Here is a 12,964-nt window from a genome sequence, read left to right as displayed (position 1 = left end):
GTCGAATAATAAAACTTTTATGAGTATAGTGAATGTGATGTGAATAAGAACTATTCGAAGCAAACGCTTTGACATTCGATAATCCAGAATTAAACATGTAGGGGGTCACACAGCAGCCAAATCGTATTTTAGAATCTGAAAATGAAACTTAAATACTTTAATCAGAAGAAGAAAATGAAAGTTCAAACAAAAACTTTTTTTAGAGTGCCTTTACCAAGTGTTCTGGCTCACATTAACTATAAATGACAATGGCAGTGATCATTCACCTATCATTATGTAAAATAAAATTGAATTTGCCTAACTTGAAAGTGTCAATCAAGTTCTTTGGTACACTATTTTCAGTTCTCCAACCTGCATTGTCCAAACACTGGTTTTTGGCAGGGTATGTTTTCACTGCATTGGTGGTCGCAATGTTTTAAGCGTTGGCACGGTGCTTATCGCTGTAAGGGATCCTGGGTCTGACATGCTTATAGATGGGCTTTTTTTCAAAAACAAACTTTTTCAACACCCTGAGGGTTCATATAAACCTCATAGTTGAAATACTCTCATTAAATACGACAATTATCCAATCCTACGAATTTTACAGTTGTACTTTTCGCTATTGAACATAACAATGGTTAAAATTCTTTGGAACATTATGACAACAATTGTAAACAAAGACTTTCTTTTTGAGTGCCTTTTATGAGTGTATTCTCACATTGACCATAATTTAAAATAAAATAAGAAAAAACTGAACTTGTCTAATTTCAATGAACTGAAATTGTTAATCAAGTCTTTTGGTAGAGTTCTTAGTTTATTTTTCTATTTTTTGTGTATGTGATACCCTACATCACTCCATATTGACCACAAATGACAATTAAATAATAAATTAAATTAAACCGTCAATCAATTCCTTTGGTACAGGCTTTGGTTCTCAAAATGACTGATTCAAAAACTCATTTCAGTCACAATCTTGTTGGCGAACAAGATCACAACTTACAATCAAAGAAATATTAGTTAACATAAAACATTGTGGCAGAGTTGAGATTTGACTCACATTGTACAACTAAATTATTGAAGTGCTTTGGCGCAATTTTTGGTGTGTCTCCACCCAATGAGTATAACCCATGAATGTGTCCAAAGTGAAAACATATATCATCGACAATCATTGAAAACTTACAGTTGCGCTTTATGCAAATGGACACAATGATCATTTCAAGACTTCGGTCCCAATGACAGCAGTTGCAAACAAAAGAATATCTTTTTGAGTGACTTTTCCGAGTGTTTCGCCTCACATTGATCATAAATGACAATCAAATTAATAAAGTGAATGAATTGAAACGGTGAATCAATGCATTAGGTACAGGTATTCAGATCTTCAAAATGACTGATTCAAAAGCTTTTGTTTCCGTTACAATCTTGTTAGTGAACATCTTCCAATAAAAGAAATATTAATTAACATAAATGACACATTCTGTAGGATTTGAGAAGTTATTTTGTGTAATTTTAGAACATACAGTATTGACATACATCATACTAAACTACAATTCAAATGCTTTTGGTGCAACTTTTGCATAACCCAGTGTGCATAACCAACAATTGTGTCCAAAGTGAAGACGTACCATCGACAATAATTCACGAGAACCTACAATTGCGCTTTATACTAACAAGCACAATGATCGTATCAATGCTTCGGTACCAGTTGACAGCAATTGTAAACCAAAGAATTTCTTTTTGAGTGACTTTTCCGAGTGTTTCGCCTCACATTGATCATAAATGACAATCAAATTAATAAAGTGAATGAATTGAAACCGTGGGTTAAAACATTAGGTACAGGCATTCAGATCTTCAAAATGACTATTCAAAAGTTATTGGTTCAGTTACAATCTTGTTGGAGAACACTAACACATCTTCCAATAAAAGAGATTAATAACCATTTTGGCAGTTTTGAGATGATTTTGTGTAATTTCGGGCAGAAAACAAATACGAACAATTCGAATGCTTTGGCGCACCTTGTCTCACTCTGTACGCATAACCCATAATTGGCGATCGCGTCCAAAATGAAAACATGCACGTATAAGCTAATCCAACAAAAACAGGACCAACTCCATACTTTTTTCCCATAATTTTGACAGGGAATGACATGCAAATGATGTACAGGTGTACTTTATGTTAAAAGGGATCCTAGAGAAAGGAATAAACCATGGGTTCAAGTGATTTGTTATTTTTGTTGGTCCGTACACCAAAAACCATCTTTCTCGACTTCACCAAGTGAGCTTAGAACCACGTGCTTTTTTCTCGATCTTTGTCATTGGAAGAAACCGACTGAAATTCGACTCGTTTTACGTAAAGAACACCATATTACAAACTTCAAATTCTTACCTCCCACAGACGTCAAAGCAAACAGCGTCAGAGTACAACAACCAGGCCTTTTCATAAACAAAAACCAAATTGGCAGCGGTACGTAAAAATCGGAAGGGAGAATCTGCCTATCCAAAAATTACCGGTCCGAAGACTTCAGGCCTACCATGTACAAACTGAAAGAGTTAAGACGAAATAAGGAATCGATTGGCGCGAGAAAACATCAATTATATAATTTAACAAACATATTAGAGTAAACTATCTTAAGTTAGGTATTTTTCTGTCTTTTTATTTACCTTCAAGTAATTTTTTTAATATTAAAAATTAAAAAGCGAAATTAAATTCAACAAGTCTACTATACCGCTATTGACGGTACAAAACTCTACTATTAACCCAAGGAACATTTTTCCTTAAAGATATTTTAATGTATGTATAAGCATAAACTGTTTAATTCGAGATAAAAATGTACTGTTTAATTCGAGATAAAAATTAGTTGAAAAGGTATACATTTTAATTAAAAATATATCTGTCAGATTAGCATTAAAATAAATAAATCTGCCTCGTTGGCTTGTTATGTTTATTTTTTTTTTAAAGGTGCCTTGAAGAATGGAACCGAATTGTCTCCAAAATCAATCATTCAATCAATCAAAAAGTACTGTATTTTTTATAAAAAGAACAATATATAGAGGTCTGGTTCATGTAACATTTATATTTTTTCTCTACTTCTGGACACGCATTTTTTTCCTTTATACATAACATATCATATACATACTACTAGTTGGATTTATATAAGCCCACATCTACACATATAACACATGAATGCGCTTGTACAGAGTTGTAAATTCAATTTCTATATTAAAAGTGTTTTTTCCTTGGATGTATTTTATTTATAAATAACTTTAAAAAAACATAAGTGCAAATTCTGTTGCGAATTTCAGTTACAATAAGTAAGGAAAATGAAAGAATAAATAAATACACTGAAGAAAGATTTAATTATTACTTTCCTTGTTTTTCAATCACCTTTAGTATCTGTTAACAGACAGAACTCTGAAATTGAAAAAAAAATTAAATCGTTATTTATCGTAACTGTTATTTTATATTTTATTTTTGAAATTGTTTAAATTAAATGATTATTATGACAACAACAAAAAATAAATAAATAAATGATAATGATGATAAAATAATAAATAAATACAATTATAAATGACATAAGAAAGTAGAAGGGTGAATTTTATTGCAATCTTGCTTACAATAAAAAATTGAAACATATAAACATAAATGTACTGATATAAATAGGTCCAATAAAGATTTAATTATTGCTTTCCTTGTTTTTGAATCACCTTTAGAATATGTTACCAGTCAGAACTCTGAATTTTTTTTTTAAATTTCAAATCATACTGTTAATTTAACATATTTTATATTGTACTTTGTTTAAATATAATTATTATTATGACAACAATAACAAAAACATAAATAAATGCAATTTCTACAACAAACAATATATTTTTTTCTAATTTTAAACTTATGTTGAGGTGAGTGGCCCCAGCAAAAAAGTCCCAATGCTTCGATCAAAAATTTATTGACGTTTCGGACAGCTCAAGTCTTTCATCAGGTACATAATCATTGTTTTTTGTGTCAGTAACACCTTTTCCGGCGTCCCAGACCGACAGAAAAATGGCCTTCCGAAACGTCAATAAATGTTTTGATCGAAGCATTGGGACTTTTTTTCTGGGGCCGCTCACCTCAACATAAGTTTAAAATTAGCAATTGGGGACCGCGGTAGCCGAGTGGTTAGCATGAGAGACTCTCTCGCCGCGGTCGTGGGTTCGATTCCCACCGTCGCCTCTAACCCCCCCCCCCCCAATTTGAACACACAAATAAGAATTGTCACCATGGCTAATACGCTAGATCATAACGCAAAAAAAAAAAAGAAAATTAGCAATTGATTTATATTTTTTCCTTGATGTTTTCCTTGAATGCATTTCATTTGTAAATAAGTAACAAAATGTGCAAATTTTATTGGGAGTCTCGGTTATAATAAATAAGAAAAATGAAATAATTAATAAATAAATACACGGAAATACAAGAAAGATTTAATTATTGCTGTCCTTGTTTTTCAATTGCCATTAGAATCTGTTACCAGAAAGGACATTGATTTTTTTTTTTAACATTTCAAGTCGTACTGAAACTTTATCATATTTTATTTTTAAATTGTATAAATTAAATGACTATTGTGACAACAATAATGGAGGAAATAAACAAATGCTATTTCTATAATAAACAACTTTTTTTTTTAATATTCCCTCTAAATGTGTTTCATTTATAAATAACATAATAAACTAGAAGTGCAAATTTTATTGCGATCTCAGTTACACTAAATAAAAATAAACAAAACACAAAAATAAATACGCAGATATATGTACATATGTACAATAAAGATTTAATTAAACCTGTCATTGTTTTGAATCACCTTTAGAACCTGTCATCAGACTACTGGTAGACATTTTGAAAATTTCAAGTCCTTGATAATTTATAACATTTTATTTTGTAAATTGTTTAAATTAAATGATTATTATGATAGCAATAACGAAGGAAATAAATGAATGCAATTTCTATAATAAACATGTTTTTTCTTGTTTTTCTCCCTGAATGCGTTTCATTTATAAATAACATAATAAACTAGAAGTGCGAATTTTATTGCGATCTCGGTTACATTAAATAAAAATAAACTAAACAAACAAAAATTAATACGCAGATATATGTGAAAAGGTACAATAAATATTTAATTATTGCCGTCCTTGTTTTGAATCACCTTTAGAAACTGTCACCAGACTACTGCTAGAGGTTTTAAAAATTTCAAGTCGTGATAATTTATAATATTTTCTTTTTTAAATTGTTTAAATTAAGTGATGGATGATGATACAATAAAGGAGGTAAATCTGTAGTAAATAGGCCAATATTTTTGTTTAATTTATGTAAAAATGTGAAAATGTGATTCTAAACCGAGGCCTTTCCGTTTTGAACGGTGTCGTTTTACCGCCTCTTCGATCCAGAGAAAACGTGTACCCCATTGAAAATTCTCTACCCAGAGCGATTTCCCGTAAAAGAGATTTTCCGTTTAAAAAGTCGAAATTTATTTCCCTTCAAATTACAAAATACCTGGATGGAGAGACATCCTCGGCTTGAAATTCCAAGCGGGTTCTCTTTTAAAAATAAACTCGGTTTGTAATGCCCTGTGCGTAAGTGGGACCATATGATCCGATTGTAGCAGACAAGAGGTTCGCTTCTATGTTGTAACTTCTACAATCGTTTGGCTCTCAAATATTAAGTTCGTCCGATTAGTTAGTTTTTTTTTTTTTAATTTCCCACACAGGCCTTCTCTCCGGAGAGAGATAAAACGCGTTAGGGACCCCAGGAGTGAAGCCCCGAGGCGCACGAAATTCCAGACTGTGATCATTTTTAAAAAAAAAAAGACAATAGCTTTTCCCGTTCGCCCCTTAGAACGGTCGGATTTTTAGACTAGACCCAAACAAACCACATACAAGCTAAATGAATATTTCCGTTTCGTATCACTCCTGAAAATTTCTCTCCGTTTTTCAAACCCGCAGACCGAAATCGGCCAAAACGCAATTTTTGACGCGCCCCATCAACCTCGCGGACTGTCCAAAAACGCGCCTCAATTTTCACCGATATGATAAAACTCTTTTCGTTGAAACAACAGAAGAAAGATGGTGAGGCTACGCCGAAAGTCGGCAACCAAAAGAAGGCATCCGCAGCACAACTCAGAATCACGAAAGGTATACAACTTCATCATTTCCGCATTCATTTGCATAATTTTGAAACATGTAAATAGATTGTTTGGTTCAGAAATAAACTATTTTTATAACTAAGCATAGGTTTACGCCATATCCCATCATGGGTGATTTTCCTGTTTGTTTTAAACCTCTAATGAGCCTGAGAATGACTTTCCCATAAAATACAAGCTCGTATGTCCCCGACTCATTATTTTTTATCCCTAACTCTTTTAGAATCTCCATTTTTATGTGATTTTGGTGATATTAGTGTGATTTTCATTATTCACATATTTCAAGGCATTCTGCTTCCTCATCAGCAACATATATTTTAGCCTCATCAACTACTACCTGTCTTCTGTCGTGGCTCAAAAATATGTTAATCATTTCCACATTTATTGTCATATCTTTTAAATTATAAATGTATCTGTTTGGTTCACACGTAAAATTTTTCTCATTCTTAGTATAGATTTACTCCAGTCGCACCATATCCCATCATCAGTGATTTGTTGTGTTTTAAACCTCCTGTGAGCATGGGAATGACTTTCCCATAAGGATTACACTCGTATGTCAGTGACTCATTATTTTGCGTCTCCATTTTTATGTGATTTTGGTGATATTAGTATGCTTTTCATTTTACACGCATTTCAAGCCATTCTGCTTCCTCATCAGAAACATATATTTCAGCTTGATTATTATTTGGTGGTCGCGAGATGCGGTCTGGTGTGATATAGGTTTTAGAAAAACACTTCCTTTATCGTTCCAAACTTTTGATCTTTATTGAGATCATCTTCAGGGCCTGGGATTTATAAACATTATTTTTTCACATCCTACATGTATTTGTAAAATTTAAATAATGTTTATAAATCCTAGGCCCTGAAGATGATCTCAGTAAAGATCGAAACATTGGAATGATAAAGAAAATGTCACACCAAACCACATCTCACGATCTCCAAATAATCATCAAGGAACGGCCACTAAACACCACACATATATTTCAGCCTTACTTATCTCTTAGAATCTTCTGTTGAGGCTCAAAAATGTGTTAATGAACAAAAGGCTCAGTGACAACTCATAATCGTGAAAGAACTTAATCATCTCCACACTCATGTTTTTTAACTTAATGCAATGCATAAATGCTGCATTCTTAGTATAGATTTACTCCAATTCCAGCATATCCCACTATCTGTGATTTTTTGTTGTTGTGTTTCAAACCTCTAATGAGCCTCAGGCTGCATGTAAAAATTATATTTTTGGTTCAGAAATAAACTAGTTCGTATTCCCAAGCTTAGACTATCCATTCCCATATAAATCAAACTCATATGATAGTGATTAATTATTTTTCATCCCTAACGTTTTTAGCATCTCCATTTTTATGTGATGTTGGTGGTATTAGTGTGCTTTTCATTTTACACACATTTTGAGCCATTCTGCATCATCTGCATCATATATTTTAGCCTCATCAACTGTCTATCTGTCTTATAAGAGTGTTTTGTTGAAGCTCAAAAATATTTTACTTGGACAGGAGGCACAATCACAACTCAGATTGTGGAAGAACCTTCACTCGTTTTCATATTTTGCAACATGTAAAAAGATCTGTTTGTTTACAAAATAAACTATTTCTCGTAACTAGTATAGATTTACTCCAATCCCACCATATCCCATCATTGATATTTTTTGTTTTGTTTTAAACCTCTAATGAGAGTCAGACTGTATGTAAAAAATTATCTATTTGGTTCAGAAATAAAACATTTCTCTTTTCTAACATAGATTTGCACCATATCCCACCATGGGTGACTCTTTTGTTTTGCTTTAAACCTCTAATGAGTCACAAGATGACTTTCCCATAAAATTGAAACTTGTATGACCCGGACTCATTATTTTACATCTCTAACGTATTTAGCATCTCCAATTTATGTGGTTTTGTTGATATTAGTGTGCTTTTCCTTTTACATGCACTTTGAGCCATTTTGCATCCTCATGAGCAACATATATTCAGCCTCATCAACTGCTGTTGCTTGTCTTCTGTTGAGGCTCAAAAATTCGTTAATGAACAAAAGGCTCAGTGAGAACTGATAATCGTGCAAGAACTTAATCATTTTCACACTCATTATCATATTTTTTAACTTAAACATGTATCTGTTTGGTTTACAAATAAAATTCATTGTTAATGTAGATTTACTCCATTCCCACCATATTCCATCATAGGTGATTTTTTGTTGTTTCATTTTAAACCTCCTAAGAGCATGGGAATGATATTCCCATAAAAATTACATGTATATGTCAGTGACTCATTATTTTGTAACACTAACACATTTAGGTTCTCCATTTTTATGTAGTTTTGGTGATATTTTTTGCTTTTCTTTTTACATGTATTTAGAGGCAATCCTCAGTAACATATATTTCAGCCCCTTCTTCTGTGAGGCTCAAAAATATATTGTTAAAAAAGAGGCTCAGTCACAACTCAGATTTGAGGAAGTTCTTAATCATCTCCACACTCATTTTCATATTTTTCAACTTATAAAAGGATCTGTTTGGTTCAGAAATAAACTATGTCTCATTCCTAGTATAGATTTACTCCAATACCACCATATCCCATCATAATATGTTTTTGTTTTAAACCACTAATGAGCCTCAGACTGTTTGTAAAAAATTATCTATTGGGTTCAGAAATAAACTAGTTTTCATTTCTAACATAGATTTACATCATATCCTATGGGTGACTTTTTTGTTTTGCTTTAAACCTCTAATGAACCGTGAAATGACTTTCCCATAAAAACTACATTCATATTTTAGTGAATCATTATTTTGCATCCATAACGCATTTGGCATCTCCATTTTATGTAGTTTTGGTGATATTAGTGTGCTTTTCTTTTTCATGCATTTCGTGTATTCAGTTTCATACTCAGTGACATATATAACAGCGTCATCACTGTCTCTCTGTCGGTTAAAAGTATTTTGTTAAGGCTCAAAAATATTTTGCTTGAACAGGAGGCACAATCACAAGTCAGATCGTGAAAGAACTTAATCATCTTCACTTATTTTAATATTTTTCAACTTATAATCGGATCTGTTTGTTTAAGAAATAAACTATTTCTCATTCCTGGCATAGATTTACACCATATCCCATCATAGTTGATTTTTTTTGTTTTAAGCTGCCCATGAGCCATGGGATGACTTTCCCATAAAGATTACACTTGTATGTCAGTGACGCGTTATTTTGCACCTCCATTTTTATGTAATTTTGGTGATATTCATGTACTTTTCATTTTACACGCATTTCGAGGCATTCTGTTTCCTCATCAGCAACATTTCTGCCCCATCGACTGCTGTCTTCTGTTGAGGCTCAAAAATTTGTTACTGAGCAAATGGCTCGGTGACAAGTCATAATCTTGAAAGAACTTAATCATTTCCACACGCATAATTTTTAACTGAATCTGTTTGGTTCACAAATAAAATATTTCTCAATTCTTATTATAGTTTTACTCCAATCCCACCACATCCCATCATCAATATTTTTTTGTTTTAAGTCTCTAATGAGCCTCAGGCTATTATTACTTATTTCTAACATAGATTTATACCATATCCCACCATGGGTGATTTTTTTTGTTTTGTTTTAAAAATGAGCATGGGAATGACTCCCATAAAAATTACATTTATGTGTCTCATTATTTTGCAACACTAACATATTTAATTTCTCCATTTTTATTTAGTTTTGATGATATTAGTTTGCTTTTCTTTTTACATGTATTTCGAGGCAATCCTCAGTAACATATATTTCAACCCCATCAACTGTCTACTTGTCTGTTAGAGTCTTTTGTTAAGGTCCAAAAATATGTTACTGAACAACCACTGTTCCATAATATCTATGATATATAAATATGTACTATGGTTTACCATTATATATTTTTTATTTTACAGCAATTTAAGTAACATTTTAAATTGTATTTGAATTGATTTAATGGAAATTTACATTTTTGTTGTTGTTGTTGACCATGTCATATCTTTTATCGCAGGAGAGTTGTAATTCTTAATCTCTCAAAATTTATTTCAGAGAAATGCCTGCAATATGTTGTTTAGAGACTTTTCAGGACTCAACTCATTCTTGTGTTATAAACATCATATTTACAATCAAATTTTATTACACATAGATGATTTTAGTTTAAAATCTGTCATTTTAAGATAAAATTGTATGTAATATAAGATTTGTATCGTGTTGTACATGACTTGTCTTCTTTACATGCTTTACCTATTCCATTTAACTAATTAATAATATTTTTTTGTTTGTTACAGACTTAAATGAATTAAACCTGCCGAAAACTTGCAGTACAGAATTTCCAGATCCAGATGACCTTCTTACTTTTAAATTAATAATATGCCCTGATGAGGTATGTAAAGTAAATTGTATTTAAGGCTACTTATGTGTAAATAATAATTATAAACAAGAAAACTTTAAAAGCAACCTAACCAAGCACCGTCATCTAAGAGGTTTGCCTGGTTCAGAAACAAAAATTTTTATTTGGAAATCGTATAATGCTCTGGCTTTCTTCATTGCCTCTTCCTCTTTATCACTAATACTTAACAGAAGAAAATGTAGAACAATGTCACTTACTTTATCCTACTCATTCATTCTCTCTCTCTCTCTCTCTCTCTCTCTCTCTCTCTCACGCTCTCTCTCACTCACTCACTCTCTCTCTCTCTCTCACTCACTCTCTCTCTCTCTCTCTCACTCACTCACTCACTCACTCACTCACTCACTCTCTCACTCTCTCACTCTCACTCACTCACTCACTCACTCACTCTTTCACTTTCACTCACTATCTCACTATTTGCTCACTCACTCTTTACCTCAATTAATCACTCACTTCTCTCTCTCCCTAACTCACACTCTCTTTCCTTCTCACTTACTCACTCCCCTTTAACTCACTCATCCTTTCCCTCCCTCTCACTCACTCTATTTCCCTCTAACTCTCTTTCCCTCCCTCTCACTCATTCACACACTCATTTATAATCTCTATTTTTCCCATTCACTTATTCAAACTTAATCTCTTTCTCTTCCTCACTCACTCAATGCCTCACACTCTTATCATTCAATCACTCCTTTTCATCCCACTCACTTATACTTTCTCACTCACTTACTCACTCGCTTGCTCAGTCACTCACTCAGTGTCTCACATCCTCTTACTAATCGCTCTCTCCTTTTATCTCACTCACTCACTCACTCTTTCCCTCCCACTTACATACTCATTTATAATATCTCTCTCCCACACATTCATTTATAATATTTCTCACTCACTCATTCACTCACTCACTCACTCACTCACTCACTCACTCACTCACTCACTCACTCACGCACGCACTCCCCCTCACATACTCATTTATAATATCTCTCTCACACACATTCATTTATAATATTTCTCACTCACTCACTCACTCAAAGTTAATTTCTTTCTCTTTTTCACTCACTTGTACTCTCATTCACTCACTCACTCACTTTCTCTCTCTCTCTCACACACACATTCACTCTCTCTCTCTCTCACTTATTCAAGAAATACATTTTTTTAAAAATTAAACTTTTCCACTTTTTTTAATACTTTTGGACCAACACTCAGCTCCTCCTTAGGCATCAGTCCTGTGAATTTAAAAGGAGTATTAAGTAAAATATCACCATACCTTCATGCAAAGCATATAAAATAGTAAAAAGAGTTAGACGACTTAATGAGAAAAAAGTAGACATATTTGCATAGGGAACTCTACAGTCAATGTATTAAAGAGTTTAATGAGAAATCATAGGTACTGAGTTATTTGTCAATTAATTTCAGACTGTAACACACTTAAAGATGATCATAATGTTCAATCAATTGTTTAAAACCACTATCTTATCTTTATGTTTTTCCAAATTCAGTTTATCAGCAATTTCTAATGGGAAATTTCCAGGGCTTCTACCGAGGGGGTAAATTCACATTTAGCTTTAAAGTGGGCCCGAATTACCCCCACGATCCACCTAAGGTGAAGTGCGAGACGCAGGTTTACCATCCGAACATTGACTTAGAAGGAAACGTATGCCTCAACATACTGAGGGAAGATTGGAAGCCTGTTCTAACCGTTAACTCCATTGTGTACGGATTACAGTATTTGTTTCTGGTAAGTGTTATCAAAGAAATATATTTTTTTAAAGGGGCCAAAATATATTGAAATAATTACAATTTAATAATTGTCTTTTACAGGAGCCAAATCCTGAAGACCCGCTAAACAAGGAAGCTGCTGAAGTACTGCAGAACAACAGAAGAATATTTGAACAGAATGTCCAGAAGGCTATGAAAGGTGGAAGTGTTGGTTCTGTCTTTTTTGAACGGTGTTTAAAATAAAGTGAAATCTGGGGCTGTCTAATCTGTGATCGAAACCTGTTGTGTACTTACACCAGCAAAACCAAACAAAAACAAAGAAAGCATAAAATTGAAAGAAAGATAATTTATTATTTTTGGTGTGTACACGTATAGTCCTAAAAAAACACGAAAAAAAAAACAAAAAAAAAAAAAACAGAGCACCACCAAAACAAAACCGCGCTTTCCTTTATTTGCCTTCCCTTCCTCCTTAAGTCTTTAATTTGGTTGAATGAAAGTATTTATTTTAATTCGGTGTTGTAGACATCTATAGTTAGTTCAGCTCTGTTGGTACTTTGTACATTTTAATATGTAGCCTTCACAATTTTAAGCCTTACAAATCATTCGTAAAAAAAATATATATATATTTAAGATTTATGGTGTAAATAAATACGAACATTTATATAAAAGGAAGTGCTGTAAATCTAAATATTTTATTTATTATTAATA

At 32.7% G+C, this 12,964-nt stretch overlaps 2 protein-coding genes across 2 annotated transcripts in view; one reads left to right on the top strand and one right to left on the bottom strand.

The window, feature by feature from the left end:
- LOC106673878 (tudor domain-containing protein 1) overlaps positions 1-2,529 on the bottom strand; it is a 33,165-nt gene extending 30,636 nt beyond the window's left edge. The window contains exon 1 of the mRNA XM_014406250.2: positions 2,362-2,529. The gene's annotated coding sequence lies outside the window, so the exon portion shown is untranslated. The remainder of the gene's footprint in view (positions 1-2,361) is intronic.
- A 2,750-nt stretch (positions 2,530-5,279) lies between these two features.
- Positions 5,280-12,676, top strand: LOC106673842 (NEDD8-conjugating enzyme Ubc12). Its single transcript, XM_014406170.2, has 4 exons — positions 5,280-6,137; positions 10,425-10,519; positions 12,069-12,275; positions 12,359-12,676. The coding sequence occupies exons 1-4, from the start codon at positions 6,032-6,034 to the stop codon at positions 12,497-12,499; spliced, it is 549 nt and encodes a 182-aa protein (XP_014261656.1). The 5' UTR covers positions 5,280-6,031; the 3' UTR covers positions 12,500-12,676.
- The last annotated feature ends 288 nt before the right edge of the window (positions 12,677-12,964 follow it).

This window comes from Cimex lectularius, unplaced genomic scaffold (genome assembly GCF_000648675.2).
Source record: "Cimex lectularius strain Harlan isolate CLEC.00 unplaced genomic scaffold, Clec_2.1 scaffold15, whole genome shotgun sequence".
Taxonomy (NCBI): domain Eukaryota; kingdom Metazoa; phylum Arthropoda; class Insecta; order Hemiptera; family Cimicidae; genus Cimex; species Cimex lectularius.
This window is presented reverse-complemented; position numbering and strand designations above follow the sequence as displayed.

Excerpts from the sequence above, each read along its gene's own strand:
- LOC106673842 (XM_014406170.2), top strand. The coding sequence starts at position 6,032 with ATGATAAAACTCTTTTCGTTGAAACAACAGAAGAAAGATGGTGAGGCT. Across the intron at positions 6,138-10,424 it reads ACAACTCAGAATCACGAAAG|ACTTAAATGAATTAAACCTG; the intron begins GTATACAACTTC and ends TGTTTGTTACAG. Across the intron at positions 10,520-12,068 it reads TAATAATATGCCCTGATGAG|GGCTTCTACCGAGGGGGTAA; the intron begins GTATGTAAAGTA and ends GGAAATTTCCAG.